At 41.6% G+C, this 14,125-nt stretch overlaps 1 protein-coding gene across 2 annotated transcripts in view; it reads left to right on the top strand.

The window, feature by feature from the left end:
• Window positions 1–12,767, top strand: part of TXLNG (taxilin gamma) — a 47,678-nt gene extending 34,911 nt beyond the window's left edge. For both annotated transcript variants that reach the window (XM_037046291.1, XM_037046292.1), the window contains exons 7-10: window positions 80–154; window positions 6,456–6,548; window positions 8,470–8,565; window positions 9,798–12,767. In XM_037046291.1, the coding sequence (XP_036902186.1) occupies window positions 80–154; window positions 6,456–6,548; window positions 8,470–8,565; window positions 9,798–10,127 (594 nt within the window). In that variant the 3' untranslated portion in view covers window positions 10,128–12,767. The remainder of the gene's footprint in view (window positions 1–79; window positions 155–6,455; window positions 6,549–8,469; window positions 8,566–9,797) is intronic.
• Window positions 12,768–14,125: the final 1,358 nt, after the last annotated feature.

Genomic DNA, 14,125 nt, shown 5'->3' with positions numbered 1-14,125 from the left:
CTAACTATTGGGTCATTTGACATTGTAGTCATATTTATAATTACTATTAGTATTTTGCCAGAATGTTTCTGTTTTCTAGTTGTTAAAAGAAGCAACAGAATCGAGGCACAAATACGAACAAATGAAACAGCAAGAAGTACAACTAAAACAGCAGGTAACTTGACAGCAGGGGACAGTAGAATTTGTAAGAAAAATCTGTGGTTCATTTGATATGCACCTTGAATCTCCTAAGATGCTTTTGCCTGTTCCTGCCCAGAAATGAGAGTAGATCTCATGTCCCTTTTGGAGTTTCCCTCTTCGTGTAGGGTGACCAACTCATCTCCATTTCCCCAGGACTTTCCTGCTTTTAGCACTCAAAGTGCTGTGTCCCAGAAAACACTTAGGTCTCCGGCAGACCGGGACAATTGGTGACACCATCTGCAGTGTCCCCTTTCCAATGTTCCAGGTATTTCCTCCCTTTCTCAGTCTGTTCCCATGTGTGTTCGTCAGCTAACTGCTAACTGCAGAAAAACGGATAAATCTTCCGATTTTATTTCTTTTGTATTAAGTAGAACCACATGAAGTTGCTGATACTTGAGTTCTTCATGTACAAAATGGCAATTCTGTAGGTTAATCTAAAAATCTTTGGAAATTTGTACTCTGAGAACATAATCTGTTTTAAAATCTTCCTGTCGGAACCATACAGCCCCACTCCCAGGTAGAGCTGAGGGGTGGTGTTTTTAATGGGGGCCCTCCCTGCTTTTCTCTCCTGTTATTGTAGTCTGGGATAAGGTATTTTTGACTATAGCTGCAGTCAAATACATTACATCCCTGGAACTTGCTCATAACGAAGTTTGTGCCCTTTGACATCTCCCCGATTTCCCTGCCCTGGCCACCACCATTTTACCCCGTTTCTATGAGCTTGACTTGTTACATTTCATGTACTTGCTCTGACTTATTTCAGTTAGCATATGCCCCAAAGGTACATCCATGCTGTCACAAATGGAAGATTTCCTGCTGTTGCTAATATTCCATTGTATACACACTGCATTTCTTTGTTATTGTTGTTCAAGTACAGTTGTCTCCATTTTCCCACTACCACTCCCCCACAACCCCAGCCATCCCCACCTCCCACCCTCAATTCTGCTCCCCTTTGGTTTTGTCCATGTGTCCTTTATACATGTTGCTTGACAACCTTCCCCCCCATTATCCCCTCCCCTCTGGTCACTGTCAGTTTGTTCTTCATTTCAATGTCTCTGGTTCTGTTTTGCTCGCTTGTTTGTTTTGTTGATTTGGTTTCACTTATAGGTGAGATCACATGGTATTTGTCTTTCACCACCTGGCTTATTTCACTCAGCATAATGCTTTCCAGTTCCATCCATGCTGTTGCAAAGGGTAGGAGCTCCTTTCTTTCTTTCTGCTGCATAGAATTCCATTGTGTATATGTACCATAGTTTTTTGATCTATTCATTTACTGATGGGCACTTAGGTTGCTTCCAGTACTTGGCTATAGTAAATTGTGCTGCTATTAACATTGGGGTGCATAGGTTCTTTTGGATTGGTGTTTCAGGGTTCTTAGGATATAATCCCAGTAGTGGAATCCTGAGGTCAAATGGCAGTTCCTTTGTTAGTTTTTCGAGGAAACGTCATACTGTCTTCCACAGTGACTGCACAAGTCTGCATTCCCACCAGCAGTGCACGAGGGTTCCCTTTTCTCCACAGCCTCACTAGTGCTTGTTGTTTGTTGATTTGTTTATGATGGCCATTCTGACCAGTGTGAAATGGTATCTCATTGTGGTTTTAACTTGCATCTTTCTGATGGCTAGTGCTACTGAGCATCTTTTCCTATGTCTCTGGGCCCTCTGTATGTCCTCCTTGGAGAAGTGTCTGTTCAGGTCCTTTGCCCATTTTTTAAATTGGGTTGTTTGTCTTCCTGTTGTGGAGCAGTGTGAGTTCTTTATGTGTTTTGGAGATCAAACCCTTGTCTGAGGTGTCATTGGCAAGTATATTTCCCCATACAGTTGGTTCCCTTTTCATTTTAGAAATTCTCTTTTCTTATGTACAGTTCTTACTGCTTTAGAATTTTGGAATATATTCTTGATCTTTATTTTTGCAGTTTCCAAGCATGTGGCTATCGGCAGTCTCCACTTGGGGGAAGCACTGATCTTTTTGGTAGGCACAGAGGATATTAAACCAGGCTGTGCAGCTTTTCCTTACAGTTCCACTTGTGGGTTTTTGCTTTTGTTGCTTGTGCTTTTGGTGTCATATCCAAAAAATCATTAGCAAGACCACTTTCAGGGAGCTTTTTACCTGTTTTCTTCTAGGAGTTTTATAGCTGCAGGTCTTATATTTATGCCCTTAATCCATTTCAAGTTAACTTTTGTGAGTGGTGTAAGATGGGGGTCCGATTTCATTTTTTCACATGTAGATACTCGTTTTCCCCAGCACCATTTATTGAAGAAATGGCCCTTTCCCCGTTGAGGATTCTTGCCCCATTGTCACATATTCGTTGACCATATTTGTGTAGGTGTATTTCTTAGTTCTCAGTTTGTTCCACTGATCAATGCCTGTGTTTTCACGCCAGTACCATACTGTTCTGCGTACTTCAGCTTTGTAGTATGGTTCGAAATCAGAGAGCATAGAGCCCCTAGCTTTGTTCTTTCTCCAGATTTCTTTGTCTATTTGGGCTCTTCTGTGGTTCCATACAGATTTTAGGTTTTTTCAATTTCTGTGAAAAATGCGATTGGAATTCTGATAGGGATTGCACTGACTGTATAGATGGCATTAGGTAGCATGGACATTTTAACAACATTAACTCTTCTGATACATGAACATATCTTACTACTTATTTTTGTCTTACTCGGTTTCTCTTGTCAGTGTCTTACAGTTTTCGGTGTCAAGAACCTTTTTTTCTTTGGCCAAATTTATTCCTAAGTATGTTACGATTTTGGAAGCTATTATAAATAGGATTGTGTTCTTTATTTATTTTTCAGATATTTTGTTAGTATATAGAAACAACTGATTTCTTATATTGATTGTGTGTTTTTGTATCTTTACAGAATTTAACAGTGCTTTGGGTGGAGTCTTCACATTTTTGTACATGAGATCATTTGATCAGCACAGATAATTTGGATGCCTTTTATTTATCTTATCTCATTGCTCTAAATAGGAATTCTAGTCATGTGTGGAATACAAGTCATGAGAGTGGGTACTCTTGCTTTTGATCTTAAAGGGAAAGCTTCAGCCTTTTACTATTAAGTATGATGTTAGCTGTGGGGCTTTCATATATGGCCTGTATTCTGTTGAAGAATGTTCCTTGTGTACTCAATGTGTTGAGAGTTTTTATCATGAATGGATGTTGAATTTTGTCAAATGCTGTTTCTGTATCTATTGAGGTGATCATATGATTTCTGTCTTTCATTCTCTTGTGGTAATCACAGTTATTGATTTGTATATGTTGAACCATTTTTGCATCCCAGGGATAAATCCCATTTGATGATGATATCTATGATCCTTTTGGTGTGTGATCCTTTCGATGTGTTACTGAATTCTGTTTGCTAGTGTTTTGTTGAGAATTTTTGCATCTGTGTTCATTAGGGATGTTGGTCTATAATTTTGTCGTGGTGTACTTATCTGGCTTTGGTATCAGGGTGATGTTGGCCCTGTAAAATGAGTTTGAGAGTCTTCCCTCTTATTTAATTGTTTGGAAGACTTTGAGAGGAGATGCATCGTCATTTCAGTGTTTGGGAGAATTCACCTGGGAAGCTCTCTGGGCCTGGGCTTTTGTTTGTTGCATCCCTACTTCCCCATCCAGGCCCCGTAGGCTGCCCTAACGCAGTGTGTCTGGTTGCCTTTGTGGGGTGAGGTTACCAGATGCTGCCTCCCTTTCAGAGAAAAGGGACAGAAGAGTTTCCATGTCTTTATGAACAGGCAAAATTAGACATTTGTACCTGTAAGGCCCCTGTTTTCAGTTAATAAGACTACATTCTGTTGAAAAAAAATTATTACTCATTTAAAAAAATCATCATATAGGGCCCTGGCTGGTGTAGCTCAGTGGATTGAGCACAGGCCTGTGAAGCAAAGGGTCTCCGATTTGATTCCCAGTCAGGGCACGTGCCTGAGTTGCAGGCCAGGTCCCCAGTAGGGGGCGCATGAGAGGCAACCACACATGGACGTTTCTCTCCCATTCTTTCTCCTTCTCTCCCCCCCAGAAATAAATAAATAAAATATTTTTAAATTTTAATTATATAATTAGTTTCTTTAATGTAAAGACTCTAATTTAGTTCTAAACTGTACTGATACCTTGAGACTGGCCTGGATTTTAATGAGCACCTCTTTGGGGTGGTATTTGTCTTTGAGTACTTTTTATAGTGTGGTGAGACTTATTTCCTAAAAAGCTAGTATAACTCTGAAAATTTAGGACGTGTTTTGAACTTTCCACCATAAGTTACAGGCATGCTGGAATGCTTTTTGGAAATTTGAACATTATTAACCTATAAATTACTTATCCATGCAAATTGAGAAGGGAGTCAATGTGGAAAAGGTATAAACAGTTCATACATGGCTTCAGAAAATGGAAGCTGGACTTTACCGTGGGTGGCACTGCTCACTCTCCAGGGCAGGGCACCAGAGGGTCCATCTCTCACGCTCCCAGGCAGCTCTGATTGTCATACTGTTACTCAGTGCAACTTCTGTTGTCTGATCTGCGTCACCCTGGGTCGTGTTATTTGATCATTAGTTGGTTCCCTTTGCTGTCACCTCTTCCTTTGCCTACTTCCTAAATGTGGCTGTCATTCCCAGGAGTTGGTCACTTTCTATGTTCTTACCATGTCAGTTTCCAGCCTTTGCTGGAAAGGCATCGTGGTGTGTCTGAAGCCACTGTTGGTGGCCTAGCCACATAAGCCCAGGAGTCATGGCAGTCACCACTGCCTGACTACCCAGTGTGGGCCAGCACTGACCTCGCAGATGGGGCTGTCTACCTGGGTGTGCCATCTTCAGGAAAAATGGGCCGTGCCCAAACTGTCTTAACTTGCAACTTCCCCCGGGCCCTGAAGGGCCAGAACTCCCTCACTGTGCCTGAGCGCCGCTGTTGTTCCCCCCTTTGGGCCAGCCGCCTCAGGGGCACGGTCAGTGTGTGCCCCTCGACAGGCCGCTCACAAATCCTCTGCATTCTTCTTAGTTTGCCCTAAACTTCCATTCCTCACCCTCACTTTTCTGTGGGCCTGCTTTGGCTGTCGTCTCCTGTCTTCGTCTAGCTTCTCACTGGTAACACTGCTTTTAGTCAGCTTCTGCCTCCCACATACGGCAGAGCTTGCTTCTCACTGCTCTGCATGTGGCCCATCCCACCTGCTAACTGGTGGGTTGGTTTTGTCATGTCACATCCTCCCTCCTCGCCATCGCGTTCACGTGGTTGTTTAATCTTCCTCATGCAGCACTGTTGAAAGTGGAAAGGCATCACTTACGCTATTTCTTGCCCTGTGATGATCTTTTATTTTATTTTTTTTCTGTCCCCACCCCCCTGTGATGATCTTTTATTCTCTTGCTTTCCTTACATGTATTGTGTGGTCTTGAGCAATTTTGGGCCTTTTTCCTTATCCTGAAAATAATGTAATTATATTAGATGGGATTTCAAGAATTTCCTTCTGTTCTAAAGGAATTCAGCCTACCCTTGAGGCCTAGGTCAGGCTTTGCCCACATGAAACTTTCCCTAACTATTGTGTTCTGATCCCAGCTGTGTGCCGCCTTCTCTGAATTTCTAGGGGGGAGAAAAAGGTGACTGCATGTTTGATATTCTGCTTGGCTTGTTGGTTAGCATTATTTTACCAAATAGAATAAAAAATTACTTGAGGGTAGGAGTTAAGAGAAAAATCAAAGGCAAAATTTTTTGCCTTTTACCTTTTTTCTCTTAACTGTCCTTCCACTGAATTCTTTCTCCCTCAACTAAACTGGTTCTTTGGTATCTGTGTTATTTCCCCTGCCTACATCAAGGAGAAAGGTACCTTTGATATCAGGCTAAGGGTTATGCAGGTGGTATCGTAAAAGAATGATCTTTTTCCAAGGACAGTTTTTCAAATATGTGGATGGGAAGGGAGTCCTTTGTAAAGGATTAGTCTCGTGAAATTTATAGCTATACAACATCTTTCAGTTTTTATTATAATTGGTGGGATGAGGCTAGTAAATATTTTTACATTTTAAACATTACATCTAAAAATATGGTTAAGTCAGCAGATTTCTAAAGTTTCAGTGCATTTCAGTGAGTTATTAGAACTTAAGCCACCCATGCCTGGTGTCCAGGGGTGTGCAGTTGTTCTCTTTCCTGTTTATAATGGTTTATTCACATCTAATTTTGGCATTTGTTCTTATTTCTGTCACTTGTATAATGAGTAACATTTAACCATAATGTGTTCTTTTTGAAAGTCTTTGGGATCATACATCATTCACCTGGAACTCACAGTATTTCGTACTTTTTTCTGTAGCTTTCTCTTTATATGGATAAATTTGAGGAATTCCAGACTACGATGGCAAAAAGCAATGAACTGTTTACAACCTTCCGGCAAGAAATGGAAAAGGTAATTGCATACTTTTAGAGTATTATTTAAAAGGGAATTCGTATAAGAAGCTATTTTAAGCATGGCCTCTACTTTTGGATGAGCTGACGTTGTGACGGTGCTGTCTTAATTTCACCCTTTCTGGTCCTCCAGTGGCACCGTGTTCGGTCACTTTGCCTGCAGTGTACCCAAGGCTGCTGATCTCTGTGCTCTTAGAATTATCTTTATTGAAGTGAAGTCCTCTATTAAATAGTTTTTTGTTAGAAATAAAGGGGTTTCTTTTTGTGTGTCATTTTGTTCACTTAAGGTGATTTCCAGCCCACCTCCCCTTCACATGGCTCCACGTCATTGGAGATTAAATTTTTAAAGGCATCTAAGCCCAGAGCAGTAATTTAATATTTTGGTTTGTTAATATGCATATACTGGTGTTTCTACCATTTCTTTTTCTTTTAACTATACTCCCACTGAATTCTTTTTGCCTTAACCAGACCAATTCTTTGGCTTCTGTTTCATTTCCCTGCCTATGTCAAGGAAAGGTTTCCTTGATATCAAGCTGAGAACCAAAATATACCCATCTACCCACCCGTCCATCCAGCCCAGCATCTGTTCATTCTTAGTTTACTTGGCATATTCCCTGTAAAATGGGGGCTTTTAAAAACAATGGTGGTGAGAGGGGAAGCAGTATAACTGGGCCTGGCACCTTGTAAGCATTTAGTAGGTGTCAGTCATGACTTACTAGATCTTACTTGGTGTTTGGGAGTGCGTACGCTGGATTCACGTCTCTGTTGCATCATAGAACGTGTGACTGTGGACGAGTTATTTAACCTTTCTGTCCCTTCCTCATTAAAAATAACTAAAATAACTCCTCTTCATAAAGAAGAGTAGTTTAGGCAGTGCTGGGCCGTGTTTCATGCTCAAATTACCACCTTCAGATATTTTTAGACCCAGTAATCTGGAGAATTCAGTGAGCATCAGATTAGTTCCGCCTGCCTGTCATTTCAGCTGGGCTTCAGTCAGGGGGAGCCTTGGCAGTGCCCCGCCGGGCTCCACTGCATGTGTGCTGCTGAGGCGGAAGAGGTTAAGATGGGGATCCTTCTGGAAAGTGCTCTGGATTGGAAGACATTCCTCTCTGCGAGTGGGTAGACATCTCTGTCAGATAACATTCAACCCAGATCTTCCACACCCTGTCCCACTCGGCCTCGTGGCAGTTTCAGGGGATCAGAGCTGGGGCACAGTCAACACTGCATAAGGGACTCTTAAAACTGGGCCTCAGTGACGGGCATAGATACATCTCATGGTGAACTGCTGAAAACTGGATCTTACAGGTTTAAGAACATTGCTTTTATTTTTGGAGTTATTTATTGTTAGCAAAATCTGAAGTCATGAGGATGACCAAAGCTAAGGATTAACTACTTCTATCTTTTTCTTGGTTACTGCAGTCTTTCTAAATTAGGCTGCCTATAGTTCTGAAACTAATGTGGCCTCAGAGATTGTGGTAGAGCATCAATTCTTAATCTTTTTTTTTTGAGTGGGGTGCTGTCCCTTCCAAGATCAGATGAATTAAATTCAGACATAAAACTCATGAACATACCCATTTTTTTGTGCAACCCGGAGAGGAGGCTCGCTTCTCGTGTCCTCCCCAGCTGGAATGGAAGACGCACTCCATCTTTACTGAGTTCCGTGTAGTGTCTGACAGCTTCTTCCATTGCTGCTACCTCAGAAATTGAGGTCAGTTTTTCTCATAACACGAAACCCTCGCTTTGGTTCCTAGGAGCTTCTGAGATAAGCTCTGCTATCAGCAGACAGGCACAGCTGTCAGATGGGCCAGGCAGGTGCAACGATGGGGGTGGGGAGGGACATTCACATGTTTTTGTGGTGGGACAGGGTGTAGACATAAGAAATGGGGCTTTGAGTTTAAATTTGCAATTATGTTCATTCACAGATGACAAAGAAAATTAAAAAACTGGAAAAAGAAACAATAATATGGCGTACCAAATGGGAAAACAATAACAAAGCACTTTTACAAATGGCTGAAGAGGTAAGGTGGTTTCCTGTGGCTAGGGTGTGTTCTTAGTCTTGGGGACTCGTGAAGTTGAAGTACTTAGCGGGTCAGGGGTTATGCGTTGTGACAGTAGTGCTGTGGTTGACTCCAGTCAGAGCCAGAGTCTCTGCTGAACAGAACCTGTGCCGGCTGTCCTAGCAGTAAGCCGTCGTAGGTGTAGGGTAGGGTCCCAGTGAATTAGCTCAGGCCTGTGATGCAGATGGCTGTAAAACATCTAGATTTTGCTTGTGTCTCGTGGTGGTTTCTCAAACTTGAGCTTTTACCGAACTCTCCCTCATTCACACAGACCTGTACTGCTAGGTTGACTCCAGGTTTGATTCACTAGGTCCTGGGGTGGGGTCAGAACACCTGCCTTTCTTGTTGGTGCTGATGCTGTGGGTCCAGGGCCCCCACTTTGAGAAGCACTGGTCAGCCTTCCCAGTGAGAGCACAGACCAACAACTCAGGTGCCTTTACTTCCTGCTTTAACTTAGTCTTTTCAAAAAGGCAGTGTTCTTTTTATTTTTTTAAGATTGTATTTATTTTTAGAGGGGAAAAAACAGAGAAAAAGAGGGAGAGAAACATCAATGTGTGGTTGCCTCTCACGTGCCCGAAACCGGGGATCTGGCCTGCAACCCAGGCCTGTGCCCTGACTGGGAATCAAACCGTGACCCTTTGGTTCATAGGCTGGCACTCAATCCACTGAGCCACACCAGTCAGAGCAAAAAAAGAAAGAAAGAAAGAAAAAAGGCAGTCTTCTAAAGCTGAAATGTATTGTTTACAAACATTACGTTTCACACCTTTGATCTTCTCATCTGAAAATTGGTAGAAGAGAAACCTAGGCAAAAATCAGTCCTTTTCTGTTTTCAATTAGGCCCTTAATGTTTATCTTGTAGAATATGTGATGAGTATCTTGAATATCCTTTTATTTCATAAATAGAAAATGTTTTAAAAGGTGTATTTTAGTTGTTTTTAAGAAACATGACAAAGGGAATTTAGTTTTGTCACCCTGGGATTATTTTGTGTTACACAATAGCATGTGGTATTTCTAGACATGTCTGTAGTGACGCTAGCTAGAGTGCTGGGGGGGGGGTTGAAGAAACTGAACATGTTCAAGAGTTGATTGAACAAGTAGTTTCCAATGTGGCTCGGATGCTTAATTTTTTAGTGTACAATAACTCAGTTTATCTTCAGTGAGGTTATATAGATCCACTTTTTTTTCTCCTACAGAAAACTGTCCGTGATAAGGAATACAAGGCCTTTCAAATAAAACTGGAACGATTAGAGAAGCTGTGCAGGGCTCTTCAGACGGAGAGGAATGAGCTCAACGAGAAGGTGGAAGTCCTGAAGGAGCAGGTCTCAGGGAAGGTGGCGGATACAGATCTAGCACATGTGACACAGCCCTGTACAGCCCTGGCTTCTTCCAAGGAGCCGAACACTGCCCGGCACAGCGCCGCCGGGGTCCCTGCGGAGGCGGTGCCCAAGGCAGCCAAGGAGAGGCTGGTAGCGCACAAGGCCGCGTCTCCAGGCGCCGGGCCATCCATCGAGTCAGTGGACTGATAGGAAGTATGATCACTGTATTGAGAGCTCTATTTTGTGTATAACTTCTCTGTTAGTAGTAACTATTGGTTTTGTGGTGACAATTTTCTTACTTTTTCTACCATATCTGTATTTTCTTAGAACTACTGGACTTATGTGGTACAGGAGGCTGCTTAGCAGTTTTGAATAGTTTTCCTCAGCTGTATGGCACATCTGCCTCATTCCCTTCATTAGAACGCATGTCGTCCCTGCCTTGTCCTTTCTTCCCTGCTTCGTGCATAGAATCATCCTGATTAGAATTTCACTTAAGACAGGGCCAACCACTACAGCAGAACTTTGTTCTGATAATGGTTCCCTGATGTGAAAGCAATATTCATTTAAACATCTTGCCCCCCCATCAATATTAATCAAAAAAAAGGAAAACATCAAGATGATTAGTTTTGTCTAACAGCCCATTTAAATGCCAAGTTAAAAAATAAAAGCCTCTAGGGTTGGGGCAGAAACAAACGTAGCATACTTGATTCAAAATAGTTTTTTGATAATATTTATATCACTTGACAAATTGAGATGGTCATAAACCTGAAATTTCTCAAAGTTTTGACAATATGTACATAAAGATATCTTATAAACAAAATAGTATATACAGGCAAAGCATTGGACAAACAGGCTTAATGTTTATGTAACTAACAACAGTCATACTGCTTTGGTTTCAGGTTAGTTAGAGCCAGTGGTAAATTTGGACCACCCGGATGCTCACTGTGGGCTAGGTGGTCTCTGTTTGTTTTCCATTTGGGATTTGGGTACACATCCTCCAATCCCCACAGAAAGCAGCCACTGACGGCCCTTTAGGACAACAGGGTAAATGAACATGTGGCTTTCACCAAGCAGAAGTCTCTTCTGGCTACTTGAAATTGGTGGTCAACTCTTAGGACAGCCCATCAGGGAAGTTCTCCATTCCAACTGAAACCGATTTCATTTCCAAAATAGAAAGATTAGAACTGACATTTTGAACTTTGGTTAAACTTAGCACAGTTAAGTAGTCAAAATGTATTACGCATGCTTTCCATCTGCTTCTCAATCTTTTCTGTTTTTTATTTTTAAAGAAGAAAAATACCAGTATTATCAATGTCTCTATATTTGGAATGGGGGGACTTTGGAAATTAAGCACATCACCTTTGGGTTAATTTTCCTTTGTTATTTACAGCGTCGTATGTAGCTAAGTTATGCAAATGATTAATCAAGCTGCAATGATGAGTTTTGATTTTTGCCCCTAGTGTAATTTGCATCGAAATATTTAGGAACCAGAAAGGCCCCACTTACAATTGATGTTATTAGCACATTCCACTGAGCAAAATTATCAAATCGACACTTCCTAAATTGCTTACTGGACTGAATAAACTGTTCTGTCCAGTTAAAAGGGTTTTCTCATTATTAAAGTTTTATTTGTAAAATCCTATCCCATTCATGGCCTAAACTGTGTTGAAAGAATTGAAAATTGTCCAGTAGATAGGAAACAGCTTGAGTGGAGGATTATAACTAAGCTTCCAGCATCCGTCATGTTAATCAACGGATCGGACAGTGGAGAAAAATCCACAAAGATCATCTAATCACTCTGTCCAAATGAACTGGAAGTAGAAACAAACATACCCTCCCCAACAAAAGCCTCTTATAAATTACCCACTTTGGCTTCTAAATGAAATACTGGATTCATTTCCCAGAGAGGAAATGGTTTATGTATCAAAAATACCTACTTTAAAATTAGTACTAATGATCACATTTCACAAGAATTCTGCTGGATGTACAACTCTTAACGTTTTAAGCCATTTGTGTAGCCCACCATCTCTCACTGTGGTCCTTGTCTGTGTGGAAGATTGTAAATCTTGGACCTGTCGCCTAATTTCAAGGGCTTTATAAAGCAATGTGATTACAGTACTTGGCCTGCTGCTTTTGGCTTCCTATGTGTTCCTAGCTAGATGCTACCATAGTGTTTAAAGGATGTGGATTCTGTCTGGAATGCATTTGGTGTCCTTTCAGAATCTGTCCTCCCATTATCCTGTGATTAAAAATAAATGGCACCCTGAGAAGGACACCTTCCTAAAGCAATCCACCTCATCGGCCCTGTGTTGTGGCATTGTAGCACGCTGTTGTACCTACTATATTCTAGAACACGTAGTGCTACTAGGCTGGTCCAGAAAAGGTTTAAATGTCAAATTCACTTCAATTGCATTTGTTGCACCACCATGGAATCTTGATGTGTATTATTTATAGTGGCAGTAGAGAAAACCTGGTTCTTGGATAATGGACCATTTCATCCTCAGACTTGTAGGAGTACATTTCTTGGTCTCGAGACCAGTATTTTTAGTTATGTATGCAACTGCCTTTACTACACCTGGTTATCACAATTCAATTCTCAGGTGTTGCAGAAAAATCTACCTCTTTCAGACTGTAGATGGAAATAACTGTGAAAAATGATGCAGATAATCTTCTAGTTTGTGCTAAACACTGCTTTATTTTTACAGCCCACGTCTTTCATGAGGATACGAATTGTTAAGAGGCAGTCTTGTTTTGCTTTTCAAAGACATTTTGTAGAGATTTTTCACTAATGTGAATCTGATTTTATCTACTCGATTCTGTAGATTAAGTAAATATGTATGATAAATTTAACAGCTTCTGTGTATTCTTTTGTTATCCACATGGCCTTAATCGTGTAACAGTGAAGTCCAAAGAAAGTTATAGGTAGTTGGTTTCTCAGACTTTAAAAGGAGAGTAAGTATACATAGGTATGTATGTTACACACACAGGCACGTAGGAAAGATAAAGTAGCATCACATTTTCTCCTTAAGTCAGGTGTATTTTATTTTTTAAAGATTTTACTTACTTATTTTTAGAGAGCGCATTTTTAGAGAGCGCAGGAGGGAGAAAGGGAGAGAAAACATCAGTGTGTGCTTGCCTCTCAGGTGCCCCCGACCATGGACCCGGCCCACAACCCAGGCATGTGTGCCCTGTGCCCTGGGGACTGGGAATCGAACCTGTGAGCCATTGGTTTTCAGGGTGGTGCTCAAATCCACTGAGCAGCCATACCAGCCAGGGCAGGTATATAACACAAGGTCTTTGTCACATTTTTATTTTTATCTAAACCTTTTATTTATCTTCAGAGGGGAAGGGGAGAGGGAGAGAAATACTAGTGTATGGTTGCCTCCTGTGCACCCCCTGCTGGGAACTGGCCTGCAACCCAGGCATGTGCCCTGACTGGGAATCGAACCGCGATCCTCTGGTTCACAGGCCCGCGCTCAATCAACTGAACTACACCAGCCAGGGCTAAACCACCTTTTAAAAATGAATGTAAAAAGGCTTTTCAGGAACTATTTATAGGACACATGGACAAAACCAAGGGGAGGGGATGGAAGCAAGGGAGGAAGGTAGGTTTGGCTGGGGTGGGGGGATTGGTCAGGGGGAAATGCAGACAACTGTAAGTGAACAATAAAATACAAAAAGAGAGAAAACCATGTCCTGGCCTGGTGGTTAAAGTTGGTTGGAACCCCATCCCATACACCAAAGGGTTGTGGGTTTGATCCCCAGTCAATGTTTCTCTCCCCCCGCCCGCCCCTCTATAATCAGTAAACATCCTTGAGTGAGGACTCGTTTAAAAAAAATCTTAGCTGACAGGCCCTACAATATAGGTTGAGGAGCCAACCTGGAAGCTGGTTTTGTCTCCTCTGTGATGTAAGCAAAAAAGCTTTCCCTCATTCTTTTCTTTTGTGGGCAAGGGGTGGATCTAGAGTTTGTTTAAAACTGCCAAAGTTAAGGTACAACTAGGATATAGGTCAAATGACACAAGTTAAGGTAGTTCTAGGTTTACAAATGTACCAAACACAAAGTATAGACACCTAACTTCTCCCACCTTTGGATTTGGGATACAGTCATGTACCACGGAAAGAAATTCAGTGAGAGCTCAGTGTACATACGTAACAGCTTCCTCCTAAGAAAGGCGCGTGCACACACACAGTTCTACTCAATAA

The sequence above is a fragment of the Sturnira hondurensis genome, unplaced genomic scaffold (assembly GCF_014824575.4).
Source record: "Sturnira hondurensis isolate 20B ecotype Veracruz unplaced genomic scaffold, ASM1482457v3 Scaffold0005220, whole genome shotgun sequence".
In the NCBI taxonomy this organism is placed as follows: Eukaryota; Metazoa; Chordata; class Mammalia; order Chiroptera; family Phyllostomidae; genus Sturnira; species Sturnira hondurensis.
This window is presented reverse-complemented; position numbering and strand designations above follow the sequence as displayed.